Below are 17,469 nucleotides of genomic sequence, written 5' to 3' on the forward strand. Positions count from 1 at the left end.
TAACCTCGGCTCAGATATCATAACTGAGGCAGAGAGCTGTTGATCATCAGCCACGTTTCTTTGACTTATTAGGACAGTTAATATATATAATAAATGTTACCAGACACAAAACAGATGAAACATGTCAAAGTTTGGATAAAAATACAAAATGAAAGTAGAGATTTCTTGTTTTCCTGAAATATACCTGATTAAATGTTTTCATTGTTTCCTTTGTACAAAACTATGAGACCTGTAAAATAATATAATAATAAACGGGAAGGAACAACCAAGGCTGATGCATGCTGGGATTTAAAGTTCCATACCATCTAAAATACCTATCTATTGTGTTAGAATATAATAATATAATATATATAATGTATAATATCAGAATTTAATCGAAAAATATATAACATAATAATTAATTTAAGAGTATGAGTTAAACATCTGAAACAGAAAGTAAAGTTTGACTTTCATTCATATTCATAACTCAATAAACACCACAGAAGAAGAAATGTGGATTTTTTCTTCAGTATTTATTAGACAACAGAGTACAGATCAATAACTGATCAATAAAATGGATTTTAAAAGCAGACTGGTGAATTAACACAGTGAAGACAACAGAGAGAGCTCTGATATCACCGTTTCAACAGGAAGTAAACAGGAGTGATGTCATCAGAAACAGGCACACACAAGGCTTCAGTGACGTCAAAATAAAAGTATTCAGGTGTGAACTCACCTGAGTGAAACGGTTTACTCAGGTAACACATGATTAATATACAGTTAATATATCTGAGTTGTAAAACACTTTTACTTTTATCTTCTACAGAGAACGCTTCAGTCTCAGTCCATACACTTTCATTTTCTTAACCTGCTCACAGGGTCACCTGCTCACAGGTTTCTGCTTCAGTCTTTTTCTTAAAGACATAAAACATGTTGACGTTTTCTGAATTCTCAGATTCTTTCACTTACTTTAAGAAAATGATCTTTAGGACTCAATCAAACACAGAAATCATTGATTTCATGAAGATAATTTTGTTTTTTAACTTGACATGTAAAAATAATAAAAACACTTGTTGGGTCTTTGTGGCTTCCGTAGTTCAGTCAGAAACTGTTTACCTGCTTAACTTGCTCGTTTGTTTGTTCTCAGTCTAGGTGATCCTGCAGATCATACATCGAACCTGCAGAGAAACCAGCTAATACACATATTGATCCACCTGTTGATCCACCTATTGATCCACCTACTGATCCACCTATTGATCCAACTCATCATTATCAGAAATGTCTCTGATTCTTCCTGAAATGCTGCAGTCAGTGTCATGAGCCGATCTGATAGTTTGTAATTTATAGATTATAAACGTGACCCTGATATCTCTCAGCAGCATCTCATATACCTGTATACAAGGTGGACAGGTGGAGGTGAGTCAAGTCGACAGGTGGAGGAGAGTAAGGTGGAGGTGAGTCAGGTAGAAAAGGTAGAGGTGAGACAGGTGGAGGTGAGTCAGTTGGACAGGTGGAGGGGAGTCAGACGGACAGGTGGAGGTGAGTCAGGTAGACAGGTGGAGTCGAGTCAGATAGACAGGTGGAGGTGAGTCAGGTGGACAGGTGAAGGTGAGTCAGTCAGATAGGTGGAGGTGACTCAGGTAGAGAGGTGGAGGCGAGTCAGGTAGACAGGTGGCAGTGAGTCAGGTGGACAGGTGGAGGTGAGACAGGTAGACGGGTGGAGGTGAGTCAAGTGGACAGGTGGAGGTGAGTCAGGTGGGCAGGTGGAGGGGAGTCAGGTAGAAAAGGTGGAGGTGAGTCAGGTGGACAGGTGGAGGTGAGTCAGGTGGAGGTGAGACAGGTAGACGGGTGGAGGTGAGTCAAGTGGACAGGTGGAGGTGAGTCAGGTGGGCAGGTGGAGGGGAGTCAGGTAGAAAAGGTGGAGGTGAGTCAGGTGGGCAGGTGGAGGGGAGTCAGGTGGAGGTGAGTCAGGTGGACAGGTGGAGGTGAGTCAGGTGGGCATGTGGAGGGGAGTCAGGTGGAGGTGAGTCAGGTGGACAGGTGGAGGTGAGTCAGACGGAATGCTGAGAGAGTTCATGGTCGGAGGTGGAGCTTGTCTGACGCTCCACCGCCCGCTGGGCCTTACAGACGGCCATCTTGATCTGGATGTCCCTCTTCCTCTCGAAGTAGTCGACGAGCGGCGGCTCTGTCAGGAGCGACGCCAGCACCTGCTCGAAGGTGATCGACCAATCAACATCCAGCACACTGCCGCGCCTCTGCTCACCACCACCGATCAGCACGGTGTCGTCGGCGATGTCCTCACACTGCAGCGATCCGGAGCTCACAACAGAGTACGACGACACCGACGTGTCATCTTTAGTTTCCTCGTCAGACGTCGGAGGAGCTGCTGGCTCCAGCTGAGCGTCAGCGAGCGCCTGACATACCTGAGACTCATCCGACCTGCCCTCACCAAACCCCTCCTCCCTCTGAGGGTCAGGGGGCGGGGCCTGAACAGCAGCAGAATCGCTCTTCTTACTCCCGTTGTTAAACTTCTTACCAACCTCTCCAATTCTCAGTAGCAAGCTGGCGACGGTGGCGATGGAGTGATAGAGCTGCTGCTCAAGAGGCTCCTCACTGAACATGTTGTACAGAGTCTTACACAAGTCAATGAACTGCTCCTACAGAGAGACAGACAAGTCAGAGACAGACAGGTCAATGAACTGCTCCTACAGAGAGACAGACAGGTCAGAGACAGACAGGTCAGAGACTGACAGGTCAATTAACTGCTCCTACAGAGAGACAGACAGGTCAGAGACAGACAGGTCAGAGACTGACAGGTCAATTAACTGCTCCTACAGAGAGACAGACAGGTCAGAGACAGACATGTCAATGAACTGCTCCTACAGAGAGACAGACAGGTCAATGAACTGCTCCTACAGAGAGACAGACAGGTCAGAGACAGACAGGTCAATGAACTGCTCCTACAGAGAGACAGACAGGTCAGAGACAGACAGGTCAATGAACTGCTCCTACAGAGAGACAGACAGGTCAGAGACAGACAGGTCAGAGAGACAGGCAGGTCAGTGACAGACAGGTCAGAGAGACACACAGGTCAGAGACAGACAGGTAAGAGAGACAGACAGGTCAAAAATGTCAAACCTGAACCTTAACCTGGACCTGAACCTGGACCTGAATCTGGACCTGGTCTCGTCCTCACCTGGTTCATCCTGGGCAGGTCTTTGATGGTCTCTGTCTTGGGTTCCTTCTCTTTGGCCCACATCCTCAGGTAGTACCTGTAGTCCTTCACCTTCTCATCTGAAACAACACACAGGTGAGAGGTCACAGCTGAGAGGCCAGAGCCACACTGAAGATAAACAGTAACTACAGTCTGATCCATAGATATACAAAGCTAGATAATTTGTTTGCACAGTAATGGTTTGTGGAGGTCGTTCATGGTTTGTGGAGGTCGTTCATGGTTTGTGGAGGTTGTTGGTGGTTTGTGGAGGTTGTTGGTGGTTTGTGGAGGTCGTTGGTGGTTTGTGGAGGTCATTCATGGTTTGTGCAGGTCACTGACAGTTGTTGGGGGTCCATCATGGTTTTTGGACCTTGCTGATGGTTTTTGGAGTTGCTGACAGTTTTTGGAGCATATTATCGGATGATGGACACTTTCACACCTGTATGGGCTGTTGGGGGGGGAACACTCTTTGTGTTGTTGTTGGTGTTGGTGTTGATACTGATGTCGTTGTTATTTGTGGTTTATTCATTCATTCATCTTCTTCCACTTATCCGGGGTCGGGTCGCGGACATCTTATTTGTGGTTATCAAGTGAAAAAGTGATTTTGTTTGCTCCTTGAAGTGTTTAATAAAACCAAACCATCTCCTGTACACATTTACCTTTCTTCTCCTCGCTGTCTCCACCTCCATCCTTCCCCTCGTCACCTGCACACAGACAGGAAATCATCTCTATCATCTTCATCATCATCATCACCATCACATCATCATGATCATCATCACCATCACCATCATCACCATTATCATCCTCACCATCACCATCATCATCATCACCATTATCATCACCACCATCATCACCATCATCACCATCACCATCACCATCATCACCATCATCATCACCACCACCACCATCATCACCATCATCATCATCACCACCACCACCATCATCACCATCACCATCACCACCACCACCACCACCACCATCATCATCATCATCATCTTCATCACCACCATCATCATCATCATCATCATCATCATCATCATCATCATCACATCACCATCACCTTCACCATCTTCATAATCATCATCAAATATTGATCAGATAACGGTGACAGAGTTTGTTAAAAACATGAAGTTGACTTTGTAGAAAAGTGTTAAATTGTTATTCTGTGTCCAGAACAAACCCTGACCTGTGAGTTTGATTGCAGGTTTATACATTCTTAATGATGTCCAGACATCAGAGACGTGAATGTCATGTCAGTGTCAACCCCAACAGGCTTTTGCGACACAACATCACGCTAAAATGTTGCTTGTGTTCAATATTTTCACCTCATGCGATTTCTCGCTTGGTGCGAATTTTCGCGTCTAATTGCGTCTTATCATTGACTGTGTATGTAATATAGTTGAGCGAATAATTTGTGTCGTGTTTGCTCTGAACACAGCATTAAAGTGACATCAGGACTTTTCCTGTTCAGATCTTCAGCATGTTGCACTCCTGGCCACGCCCCCATAGTGATGTCACAATACAGGTTAAACACCTGGAGCCAGATGGAGCCGGCTCCATCTCAGCCTCTCTTTCATTTCAGCCTTTCTTGTTAAAACCAGCCTGAGAGGAATCCAGCAGGTCCTCTGGTAGCTGATTGGTAAGGCAGTGATGAACACTCAGGTTTCATGTCCCTAAACTTCCCCAGGATGGAGAAGGTGTGAGCTGAAGACAGCCCTCCAGGACCAGGATTCCAGAGAGTGTCTAAAAAGAAGAACCTTGCTCTCATTGACCTTCTCATCTTCTCCAACACAGCAGCGGTCATCCTGCAGGTTCATTAGTACCCTGAGACTCACCAGGAGCCTTTCGCTCAGAGAGTTTAGGACCAGGTAGACATCTCAGAACTCTGCTATCCAGCTGTTCTGAGGCGGCCTGCATTAACTCTGGCTTCTTTCCCACCAGAGATGTTATGTTCCACATACAACCAGTTTTGATAGGCCTGCCTGCTGCCCTACATCCAGCCTTACAGGTGGTGGACCCGCAAGTCAGACGCCCCAAAGGTGTGGTCCCAGCCACCAGGTGCTCACTGTCGAACTCCAACCTGCCTCTGAAACGGTTTGCGGGAGTTGTTACAGTATGTGATGCTGCAGTGAGTGATTGAGGCTTCACACACAAACTGAACAAAGAGCAGCTGCTGCAGCATGGTCCAGGTGAGAAACAGCTGCTGTGACATCACTGGCTGTGGGCGGGGCCAGAGCAACAACATGTCTGACAGCTTAGGTGTAAGAGTGCAGGGCAACAGCAGGTTTCCTCAAACCACAAAGACACAAACCTGATGTCACTTCCTGCTGCCCCGAAATGTCCAGATCAGACAGGAAGGAAGATTCTGGAAGGAAACGTCACAGAAGAAGAACAAGAAGAACAAGAACAAGAACAAGAACAAGAACAAGAACAAGAACAAGAACAAGAACAAGAAGAGATCAGGTGCGTGTGAGTGAGAAAGAAATCATTGAAAATCTGTTAATGAGGTTTTTCATGCAAATCAAACAGATTCATGATATTTCACATGGACAGGATGTTTCCATAAACCTGCTGAGTCGCTGCTGACAGTTTTATATCAGACATTTGTTCTGCTCTGTTAATTATCTGGAGTCACTTTATTTTATTTTACTATCAGCTGTTTCAGAGTCTGTTGATCATGTTATCCACAGAAAACCCAGTTATTGTGCCCTGAAGTGCAAAACAAACTCTAAACACAGAGCTCACCTGTCAGCAGGTATAACTTGCAGTAGAAATACTGCAGTAAGTCAGGAGTTTACAGTATTTATCAGTGATTACCTCTTGGTACGTCCTCAGTGAAGAAATGGGCTGCCTCCAGAGCAGACTCTGCCTCCTCAGGACACAGAGCTGCAACACAAACAAACAAACAAACAAACAAACACATAAATAAATAAACAGATGAACAGATGAATACATGAATACACAAACTGCAGCTCAGTTGGGTCAGTATGTTTCACAGAAATACCAACGTGACTGTTACCTGGTGGGAGGTGGAGCTTGTACAGCAGTTTAAGTTTCTCCGTCATGTCTCCATGATACATCCCACCTATAGACACACAACACAACAAACTGAGAGGAAACCAACACAGACCAACATCTGAGATAAATGTCTGAGTACCTGGAAGTTTAAAGGTCCAGTGTGTAGATTTAGTCACATCTATCTGTGATGTTGCAGATTGCAACCAACTAAATACCCCTCATCTCACCCTACCCTAAGATGATCACTAAAAACACTAAAAACATGAACGTCCCTCTGTAGAGTCAGTGTTTGGTTTGTCTGCTCTGGGCTCCTGTAGAAACATGGTGGACTGTAGATATCAAAGACTCATTCTGAGGTAACACTGATTACACACTAATGAAAACATTCTCCTGAATATTATATTATATTTAAATCCTACACACTGAACCTTTAACTCAGAGCTCCTGTGTCTGCACTCACTGAGTCCAGTGATGAACTCTTTGAAATTGACGAGTCCATCCTGGTTCTGGTCCAGGAGTCTGAAAAGGCGGGCTGACAGTGTCGTAGTGTGGCCTCCACAGACCCAGGGAGCGAGCGCGGTGAACAGCTGGGTAAACTGAACCGGGTCGATGCGGTACTGCTCCAGGTACGGCAGGCTGGGATCATGACGCTCAGCTGCAGAGCTGCTGGAGCCCCAATAACAGCTCGTCATGTGTTTGGACTGAAGCAAAGATGAAGAGAGGTCACACTGTCAGTACACCCTTTTTTGATTTATTGTCAGCAGGTCACAGCTCACAGCACCTACACAAATCAAAACCTCCAACCCAAACTGCACAGAGTCAGGTGTGCCAACATCAGACTCAGGTTAGCAGTGAACTGTGAACGTAGCAGTGAATGTTCAGTCTGATTGGCTGCTCTATCACAGTTGAGTTTAGTGTAGCAACACTTCAGTTCAACACAACTTCACCTGCAGCTGTAAACGAGTCCCTCCTGTGATTCCTGATTATTCTCATCTGATTATAATGTTATAATCATGATTCATTCGACCGTAGCAAATGTAATGAAACGTTTGACGTCTCAGAAACACGTTTTGGTCATGAGTTGTTATATATCTGAACTTTTTTAAAAACAGTTTGTTCTGACCTTAAAGAGACAGTACAGCTCCTCCAGCTCCTCGATACTGAAGGCCGACTCCGTCATCATTGCTCTAACCTGCGCGCGCACACACACACACACACACACACACACACACACACACACACACACACACACACCTTTAACACTGCTTCATGTCTACATTGGCATGTTAGCATTAGGCAGGAGTACCCTAATAACACCCACCACACTCCTCTTGGCTGTGTCCTCCAGCGACTGGATGACCTTTAACCTCTGCTTGAACCTCATCTGCTCGATGACATCAGCGCGCAAGGTGCCAAACTTCTGCTCAGAGAAGAAGGAGAGATTGAGATTACCTCAAAAACAGATCCAGGAATTGCAGCAGGAATTACACTGTGTCACTGAGTCATCTGACCTCATAGGACGACTTGATGAGGTCGAAGATGTCGATCTCTGGTGGAGGGTCATCCCCACTCGTTAGCAGGGCATGGAGGTGAGGGATGGGCGGAGCCACTGTCTGTTTATTCACAACATTATCCAGGTACCTGACACACACACACACACACACACACATTCATTAAGTAGACTCCATTCCTAGCTGCCCAGTCTGAACCTCTACCTGACCAGTCTGGACCTCTACCTCCCCAGTCCTGACCTCTACCTGCACAGTCGGACCTCTACCTGCACAGTCTGGACCTCTACCTCCCCAGTCCTGACCTCTACCTGCACAGTCGGACCTCTACCTGCACAGTCTGGACCTCTACCTGCACAGTCGGACCTCTACCTGCACAGTCTGGACCTCTACCTGACCAGTCTGGACCTCTACCTCCCCAGTCCAGACCTCTACCTGCACAGTCGGACCTCTACCTGCACAGTCTGGACCTCTACCTGCACAGTCCTGACCTCTACCTGCACAGTCCTGACCTCTACCTGCACAGTCGGACCTCTACCTGCACAGTCTGGACCTCTACCTGACCAGTCTGGACCTCTACCTCCCCAGTCCAGACCTCTACCTGGCCAGTCTGGACTCCTACCCCCCCAGGCCGGACCTCTACCTGGCCACTCTGGAGTTCTACCTGCCCAGTCGGGACCTCTACTTCCCCAGTCTGGACTCCTACCTGCCCAGGATTGTCATTGCTTCCCCCTCGTCACTGCAGGACAGGAGAGCGTCCATGTTGTCGTGAAGCACTGCCAGCGCCACCTGCAGATAGATTTTTCCAACAGGAAGTAGTCAAGTTACAGGTGTTAGAGGTCAGAGGTGAAGACTGCTGACTGTGCTGTGTGATGCCCACTGACATTTTCTAATACAGCTTTTCTAACAGTGGACACTAAATAACATTGTAGACTGTAAAGGGTACACTAGCTCTGGATGCTAAGTAAGGGATAATGTATAGTTCGGAGGTTGTTATGGAGAAATAAACCAGTTGTATGGTTCCATACAACCTGAAGGGGTTTATTTCTACATAACAACTGACTAACTATACATTATCCTGCTTATTACACGGCTTACGAGTAAAATAAATAATAAATAATCACCCACAATAATTCAGCAGCGACGAGGATTGGTCGGTAAAGTTTTCACTTTCACTTTCAAGGCCGGCCTGAGAGAGGAGCTGGACAGCGGTGCTTCTTATGCTGTGGTTGGTGTAACGCGTTCAAAGTCCAGCTGTCTTGCTTATGTTGCTATATGTTGCCAGGACGGATCAGAGCGCCGTCCCTAGCAACGGTCTGTTATACTTGACGACGGTCATTATACAGAAATAACGGACCGTAGAACGCAGCGATGGACCAATCAGAGGGCAGCATTCAATAGAGCCGTGTAATAACACTGAACAATGGACATTTCCACTGGCAATGAGAATTTATATTAACATACACTACTATCATATACCCTATTCCGTTGTTTCTATTGTTCTCATTCCATTTTCCACTTGCAATGTGATCTCCTTCAAACAGTTCAAACTGTGCTTCTTATTTCTCCATCCGTATTGTATGGTACCATGGATGTACACAAGAACAGTCAGTTAACAGTCGGTAAGGCGCAGTGACTCTGACCTGGAAGATGACCTTGATGCCCTCGTAGAAGAAGCAATCAACCAATAGGACGGCACTGTCGAAGGGCATCACAGACAGGAAGAGTGTGAGGAACCAGGAGAGGCTGATGGTGGAGATAACTCCCAGCTCCTGCATGTGTTCATACAGCAGGGGGAGGAAGGCTCGGGTCAGGTCCTCAAACACCCCCTGATCCACCAGAGCACCTGCAGGGACAAAAACTACATCAGACTGGGAGAGTGCCCCTCAGTGGCTGCATCTACAGCAGTCTACACTTATCACTTGGCTTCTCGTTGTACAGCTTTAACTCTCCGGTAAACCAGATATTCATTTATGTGAGAACATGTACAGAAAATAACAGACCACGGTGTAGTTACAGACCTACGACTCGGGTGTTGTAGTAGTCAGGCAACATCCGCTCACAAAGCGCCACCAACAGCCAGAAGGCTTCCTCCTCTGGACAGTAGAGCAACAGGACGGAGGTGACAATGTTCATTGCCTGGAAAGGGGAGAACGGCAGAATACGTGTCAGTTTGTATTAATACGCTATTATTATTTTATATTATCAAGTATTATTATGCATTACACTTATTTAATATTAAGTAAGTTATATTTACCTGACAGTATCCGATGCCAGGGTTGCGGTGGGCGTAGCTGGTGAGGACACGGCGCAGCGCAGCGATGCCTGTTTCGTTCTGGAATGCTCGATGCTCAGGCATCGAGCGGTGAAGGTCGCGCTCAATTTCCTCAGTGGCCAATGAACACATCCCCATGGCTTGCTCCACCAGGTCACCATAGTAACCAGGGTGCGTCGCCATTTCGTTCTGCGCTCCTATACAGATAGATGGACAGATGAACAGGTGAATACATCAAAGTTCAGATTACGTGTGGTATGAATGAATGAACAGTTACCTGAGAACAGCAGCCACAGCTCTCCTCTCAGGCGCTCTGGGATCCCATTAAGGATGAGTTCTCTGGTTCTGGAGGTTCGGTACATGCAGACACCTCGACCGAACTCTGAGAAATGGATGTTCCAAGCCTCCTCTTTCATCTTCTCTTTCATCTGCAGAAGGGGGAGTGAGAAGGTGAGGCAGGATGGAGGGAGAGGAGGAGGGAGGTGAGGGAGGATTTACTTACACATTCTGACACAGCATTGAACTGTAGCTTCATCTCACACATCAACATGCTTTGTCAATCAGTGTATGCTGGGACAATACTCCCTAGAATCTAATGGTACTCCTCGGTATCTAATGGTACTACTTTGAATTTAGCAGTACTCAAAATCTCACGGTACTCCTCGTAATCAGAAGGTACTCCTCATAATCAGAAGGTACTCCTCAGAATCTGAGGTACTACTTTGAATCTAGCGGTAGTCCTTGGAATCTAGGAGTACTCCTCAGAATCTAGTTTTACTCCTCGGAATCTAGTTTTACGCCGCAAAATCTAATGGTACTCCTCGGTATCTAATGCTGCTACTTTGAATTTAGCAGTACTCAAAATCTCACAGTACTCCTCGTAATCAGAAGGTACTCCTCAGAATCTAGCAGTACTACTTGGAATCTAGTGGTACTCTTTGGAATCTAGCGGTACTCTTCGGAATCTAGTTTTACTCCGCAGAATCTAGTGGTACTACTCAGAAGCTACTGGTAATCTTCGGTATTTAAAGGTACTCCTCGTTACCAGAAGGAGCTCATCGTATTTTAATGGTATTCCTTGGAATCTAGCGGTACTCAGAATCTAACGGGGCTCATGGAAATCTAACGGTACTCCTTGGAATCTACCAGTATTCCTCAGAGTCTAACAGTAATGCTTGGAATCTGACGGTCCTCCTCGGAATCTAATGGTACTCCTAGGTATCTGGAGGTACTCCTCAGTATCTGATGATGCCAGCACTTATCAGAAATGTTAACAGTTCTCTATAACTCACAGCTTTGGGTCCCAGGTCTTCTGGTGCGTTGCAGTGGTAGAGCTGCAGCAGACCCTGGCTAGCTGTTGGTAGACCTGGGTGGTACTGACGACCCCTGTGGACGGACTCTGACCCTGCAGATGAGGCACTGGAGGATGCCTGAGGACACAAACACACATTTCAACAATAGAAATGAAAGTTTACCTCTGCAGGATTCCACTTCCTGTCATTTAAAACTGCCTGACCCAGCAGACATTCAGCAGCTGAGCTGGCCTCAACATTGTGAGCTCACCTTACAACTGTTACACCTCTGAGAAACATGATAGCAGTATTACTACACACTTTTAGACTTCAGTAACAACTTCTGATCCAAGCAGATCAGAACCTGTATCTGAATGACGCACCGAGTGACCAATTGGAGACAGTGGGCTGGTGTCACCCCATGAGCTGTCAGGCGTTCGCTGCAGGAAGTCTGAAATGCGTTGGACCAGGAAGTCTCTGTCTTTGAGGTTGGCGAACAGGAAGTTCATCTTGTTCTTGGTGCTGATGGAGACAGGACACGGCAGGACGCTGCTGCTGTCCGCCTTTTCCACAATTGAAACCTGAGGAGCAGGGGATGCTGGGTAAAAATCACTGTGTAATACAGTGTAAGAACTGTGTAAGAAATACAATCCTAACATGTCATGTATTAGCTTGGTTTACATGCTTTACACAACAGAACTTTGTTTTGGGTTCAGCATACATCACATCAAGACAAATCATCAACAAACAACATGACTTTTAAAAGACATAAATACAAGGCTAAGCGCCATACAGGGGCTGGTTCAATATTCGCATTGCATTTAGCAGAAATAATTAGGGTTAGGGTTAGGGTTCCATCTACAGTGCCTCTCTGATGGTAAATGCTCATGGTGTGGGTTGCAGAGGGCCCCCTGAACTGCCCACTGTAGACTCTGAAAACTGACCTGGATTCTTTAACAGCTTGTTTACCTCTCTGAGTGGGATGATGAGCTGACACAGGTCTTCTTCTCTGCTGTTAAAACAGATGTAATTGTTGGAGATGAACAGCTGCCCAACCACATGCATCTTAGCAAACGGCGTCCACAGCGTGCAGTCTGTGTGTCCGTCCAGACGCTCATCCTGTGTCAGCCGGAACATCGTCCGGTATCGCTCGTTCTTTGCCCGTGCGTCAAAATCCCTGCAGCAACGACATGGTAAGGAAACAGCTGATCAGATCAAAGGTCAGTGGCATAGTGGTCCAGGCTGAGACACAGCGACATTTAGTTTGATGGCTCAGGTGCATCATAGACAGCATGACTGTTGATAAACAAATTTTGTCTATGCGTATTACTTACTTAATACTAAATGTATGTATGTATGTATGTATGTATGTATGTATGTATGTATGTATATATATATGTATGAGAACACTGCGCTCTGTTTTGCACATGTATGAACTGTATGCCCACTTGGTATCACACTGTAAATTTAGCTTTGTAGTGATTTGGTGTTACAAACAAGATCAAGAGTTTTTTATTTGTTCAACACTCAGTCTGATCAGATGAAACCCTGTCAGCTTCATATCAGGCACATGGTTACTGAACAGAGTGAGACCTCTTGAGTGCAGAGACGTTCTTGAGTGTTTTGCAGGGTTTGGGCAGCGAGCGGTCGGCAGCAAACGCCTCATTGTCAAGTAGCTGGCGCATGGCAATGTTGGCGAGTTGCTCCATCAGCTTGAAGGTGTCGTTGATGTTAAGGAACATGGAGAAGAAATGTTCTGTGTGACGCGTGCTGACACGAACGCTCTCTGGAAACACCAGGGTGGCGTTCTTTTCCAGCTGGGTCACCTCCGTCCACTGCACCACCAGGGTCACTGAAGGTTGAATACATATATGAATGTAAATATAAACATAACAGAATGGGCTGATTGTGCTGTCTTGTTTCAAAATCAATTTGTTTTAAAGCATGAAGAGTAATAAACCATAAACTAGTTAACAAGGAGAGTAAATTACATGTAAAGTCACTGTTTATGTTAACTACAGAAGAAGCTCCTTCAGTGTGTGTTTAAACCAAAACAAGATGTTAAGTTACTCTTAAAGCTCACAGACTGTATATGACATCATTAGACACTTGTCTGTGATTGGCCTGTCGTACCCTCCTTGCCCAGCAGGAAGGAGTAGAAGCACAGGTGGTTGACGGACAGGTAGAGCCAGCCCTGCCGCGGCACTCGGCCCTTCCAGTAGCTGCAGGAATAATAATTCACCAGCTTCTCTTCATCTGGCATCCCAAACAGCCTCCTCATCTTCAGCTCCGCCTCCCGAAACTTCCCACAATCCTCCTCCTGCTCCTCCCCCTGCTTCAGCCGGTTCTCCTCTGCAATGATGCCCTGCAGGAAGTGACATCACTCACTGACAGGATCACACACAAAACAAGACAACTGGTCGGTCATACAGGAAGTGACATACAGAAATCTTTCCTTTGACGAAGGTGGTGACGTCTTCATCATTGTCAAAGATGGAGATGGTCTGCAGCAGGTTGGACTCCAGCCAATCCCAGTGCTCTGTGATCTCCTTCCTGGATGAGCCTGCAAGACAGAGCTGGGTCAACAAACAACAAACAACCATTCAGCCAATCCCAGTGCTCCTAGTCCAGCTGTCTCACCACAAGCAATGTTCCAGTAGATCTGAGAGTCCGCCGTCTGCAGCAGGATCCTGTAAGGAGCCACTCGAGCACTGGAGTCCAGAACCACATCCAGAGTCCCAACCAGGAGACCTGCAGACAGACAGAAAGACAGACAGACAGGTAAACCAGGAGACCTGCAGACAGACAGAAAGACAGACAGACAGGTGAACCAGGAGACCTGAAGACAGACAGGCAGGTGAACCAGGAGGCCTGCAGACATTAGTTGTTCGGGTTGAGGGTTTTTCAGTCCAACTGAATCCTCATCAAAGTGAAACTCTTCATCAGCTCGTCTCTCTCTGATGGATCTGAACTAAGGACGTTTATAAAGTTCAAAGCACAGCAGGTGGACAATGACGTGTCACAACATGTCACATGACCTCAGATCAGCTGCTGGCTCACCTGTGATCAGAGGATCAGAACCAATCAATACAATAACAAATCACACTGCTGGTAACCTGAACATCAGGGACCAGGCCCACCTGAGCCACATTGTGAAGGTGGCTGGTAAGATGACAGGTGTCCTGCAGACCCCCCTGACGACTATCTTTGACCAGCAGGTTCTCCGCAAGTCCAGGTCTACATTAGACTGCACACACCAGAACCTTTACTCTCAGTTTGAAACTCTTCCCTCAGGTTGGAGATTTAGATTTCCCTGGTTCAAGTGCAATAGGAGTAACAACTCCTTTGTTCCCTGTGCAATAACCTGCTTAATCTGCACATACAGAATGTGAGAGATTGTTTTGTTGTCCTGTTTATATTCAATGTACAGGAAACATTTTTGTACTTTTGTAATTGCGTATTTTTATCTTGTGCCCTTGACTGCAAATGAAGTTTTCCATCTGGGATTATAAAATGACTGAACTGAAAAAAAAACTCACCGCCACATTTAGACAAACTGACACCAGGTGACAATTTTCCTGTCAGTCGACTGAGTGATTCATGGATCAATGTTTCAGCTCTGAACGGCTAAAAAATCAGGCGTCTTAAAATTTTAAAAACTTGTTTAAGTGTCCATTTTAACGTGTGATGATGTCACAGCTCTGCTCTGTCTGTACTGATTCTTTCTCTGATCAAACTTATTAACAGATCCAGCTGATGACATGGAGGAAGTATCGTTGTGACAACATTAAAAGAATGAACAATTTAAAATGATTCCTTGAGACTGCAGACGTTCACCGGCTGACACACCTGGAGAGTAAAAACACAGAGCAGCTGCTCTGAGACTCAGTAACTCTCCAGGACTCCAGGTTCTGGACTCCAGGACACAAGGATCTGGATTCCAGGACCCCAGGATCTGGACTCCAGGATTCCAGGTTCTGGACTCCAGGACTCACCACCCCAGAATCTGAACTCCAGGACTCCAGGACTCCAGGATCCGGACTCTAAATCTAATAAAACAACAATATGAACTATGTGTGATGCATTCAGTGTCAGTCAGCAGCATCTGAAACTTTAAAAATCTGTTGTGTTATGATAATCAATTGTAATGTGGTAATTGTAGAAGTAATAGAGTACTATTAATGGTGGTCTGTAAACCAGTTTGTAAATTTTAATTGTTAATTTCTACCTGCAACTCGTAACTGATTCCATTATTGATTATCTGCTTAATTGATTAATTGTTGGTGTAAAGTCTTCAAACATTAAAATACAAAAATATTCAGAAATAATAATTAATAATAATTCAAAATAAAACAGCAAAGCAACACATCTTCAGTTATCAATCCATGATCAAGATAGCTGCTGATCTTGATCGATTAATTGACGAATCTTTACAGCTTTGGACGGTTTCTGATACCAGAATGTTCTTCTGATCCAGATCCATCCAGATTATTAATGTTATAATTATCTCTATGTTGATTAAATCAAGAAACTGATCAATAACCCTAACCCTAACCCATCCGGGCAGACTGAAGAGGACTGAACCGGACTGTAGTGGACTGACGCTGTCTCACATAGACTCAGACTAAACCAGGACCAGGATTAACCGGCCCAGGACCAAACCGGCCCAGGGCTAAACCTGAACAGGGCCAAACCGGATCTGGGCCTAACTGGACCAGGGCTAAAATAGACCAGGGCCTAACCGGACTAGGACTAAACAAGACCGGGGATAAACCAGACCAGGACTAAACCGGACAAGGGATAAACCGGACCAGGCATAAACCTGACCGGGACTAAACCTGACCGGGACTAAACCAGACCAGGGCTAAACCAGACCAGGGCTAAACCAGACCAGGACTAAACCGGACCAGGACTCAACCAGACCAGGGCTAAACCGGACCAGGACTAAACCAGGACTAAACCAGACCGGGGATCAAACCGGACTCTAGTGGACTGCCGTTGTCTCACATAGACTCAGACTGGACTGGACCAGGACTGAACCAGACCCGGACCTCAGACAGCCTGCACTCACCGGACAGTCCTCCCCCGCGGCCGTGTCCTCTCCTCCTCTGCAGGATGAAGAACGGGTTGGCCCGCTCGGAGACCCACAGCGCCCCGGCCAGCAGCACCTCCTCCGGGTTGATCCACATGTCTGCCCGCTCCCTGCTCACCCTGTGCCGGGGAAACACCGGGAGAAGGACCGAGTATCACCGGGCGGCTCCGTCTAATTCAGACAAACACGGAGCTGCTGTTGTTGTTTTCACTCGGTCTGCTGACTGCACATCACTTCCGGATCTGACGTGTCAAGACACGCCCTCTGCGCATGCTGTGTGTGTTAAATGTTTTAATGTGGAAATAAAGTTTATTATATTTATTAAATTATAGAGAGGAAGCTTCTGTGTGTTGACAATATAAAAAACATAAACAGATTTTGTTTCAGGATCTTCAGACTGAAATCATTTAAATCTGTTTAAATATTAAACGTTTTATTCTCTTCACTAATGATCGCTTCTTTAATCTGAGTTATTGTTCTATTATTATTTTGTATGATTGTGCTTTATTATCATTTACACTACATCATTGTTTTATTATTAGCTCCAGTGTTGTGTTGTTGTTAGTGTTTGTATGACATGCACACACACACACACATTGTGCGTCCACCTGTGCACTGACTCACCTGTTGTTCCTCTCAAGTGTTCGTTAACTCATCGACTTCATTCACTTTTATATTTTAACTTCAGTTATCGATGTTGTCGTACTGACCGAGGGGTTCCTAATATTCTGACCGCCTCAGACACTTGATGTAATCCAGCAGCTCAGTGAGGACAGGTGTGTGTTTACCTGTGGACACATGGCTACTGTAGTAGTGCTCTCATTGGGTCGCTCTTTATAAATAAAGTTTGAATGATTGAATGTTGTTCACTGTGCACATTTCACCTCTATTGATACAATTATCATACATTATTTAACATGTCACCTCTGTGACTTCTGTTGTCAATAATCTGTTTTTCTTCTGTTTGTTTCTGAATGTCTTCCAATCACAAAGTCCATGTATGAAAGTGTTGTGTACAAACTGTATGTGTTATTATTTATGGCTGAACACAGCTGAGCTGATGAAGGAACATGTGTGTGTGTGTGTGAATA

General features: G+C 45.7%; 1 protein-coding gene across 2 annotated transcripts; it reads right to left on the minus strand.

Annotated features, from left to right (window-relative positions):
• Positions 1 to 493: 493 nt before the first annotated feature.
• tbc1d9b (TBC1 domain family member 9b) lies at positions 494 to 16,583 on the minus strand. 2 transcript variants are annotated; one of them, XM_073486727.1, is made up of 23 exons: positions 16,358 to 16,583; positions 13,927 to 14,037; positions 13,731 to 13,849; positions 13,420 to 13,651; positions 12,880 to 13,138; positions 12,256 to 12,463; positions 11,670 to 11,867; positions 11,287 to 11,424; positions 10,272 to 10,422; positions 9,977 to 10,191; positions 9,741 to 9,858; positions 9,363 to 9,565; positions 8,426 to 8,508; positions 7,723 to 7,852; positions 7,533 to 7,631; positions 7,335 to 7,403; positions 6,672 to 6,912; positions 6,213 to 6,278; positions 6,011 to 6,079; positions 5,505 to 5,558; positions 3,853 to 3,897; positions 3,176 to 3,273; positions 494 to 2,636 (listed from the first exon to the last, which is right to left on the minus strand). In XM_073486727.1, exons 1-23 carry the CDS (start codon positions 16,473 to 16,475, stop codon positions 2,031 to 2,033), a joined length of 3,630 nt encoding a protein of 1,209 aa, XP_073342828.1. In that variant the 5' UTR covers positions 16,476 to 16,583; the 3' UTR covers positions 494 to 2,030. The 2 variants fall into 2 exon arrangements, with proteins under 2 accessions (XP_073342828.1, XP_073342829.1); XM_073486728.1 differs by lacking the exon at positions 5,505 to 5,558.
• Positions 16,584 to 17,469: the final 886 nt, after the last annotated feature.

The sequence above is a fragment of the Pagrus major genome, chromosome 18 (assembly GCF_040436345.1).
Source record: "Pagrus major chromosome 18, Pma_NU_1.0".
In the NCBI taxonomy this organism is placed as follows: domain Eukaryota; kingdom Metazoa; phylum Chordata; class Actinopteri; order Spariformes; family Sparidae; genus Pagrus; species Pagrus major.

Excerpts from the sequence above, each read along its gene's own strand:
- tbc1d9b (XM_073486727.1), bottom strand. The coding sequence starts at position 16,475 with ATGTGGATCAACCCGGAGGAGGTGCTGCTGGCCGGGGCGCTGTGGGTC. Across the intron at positions 14,038-16,357 it reads CCGCGGGGGAGGACTGTCCG|GTCTCCTGGTTGGGACTCTG; the intron begins GTGAGTGCAGGC and ends GTCTGTCTGCAG. Across the intron at positions 8,509-9,362 it reads GCATCAAGGTCATCTTCCAG|GTGGCGCTGGCAGTGCTTCA; the intron begins GTCAGAGTCACT and ends ATCTATCTGCAG.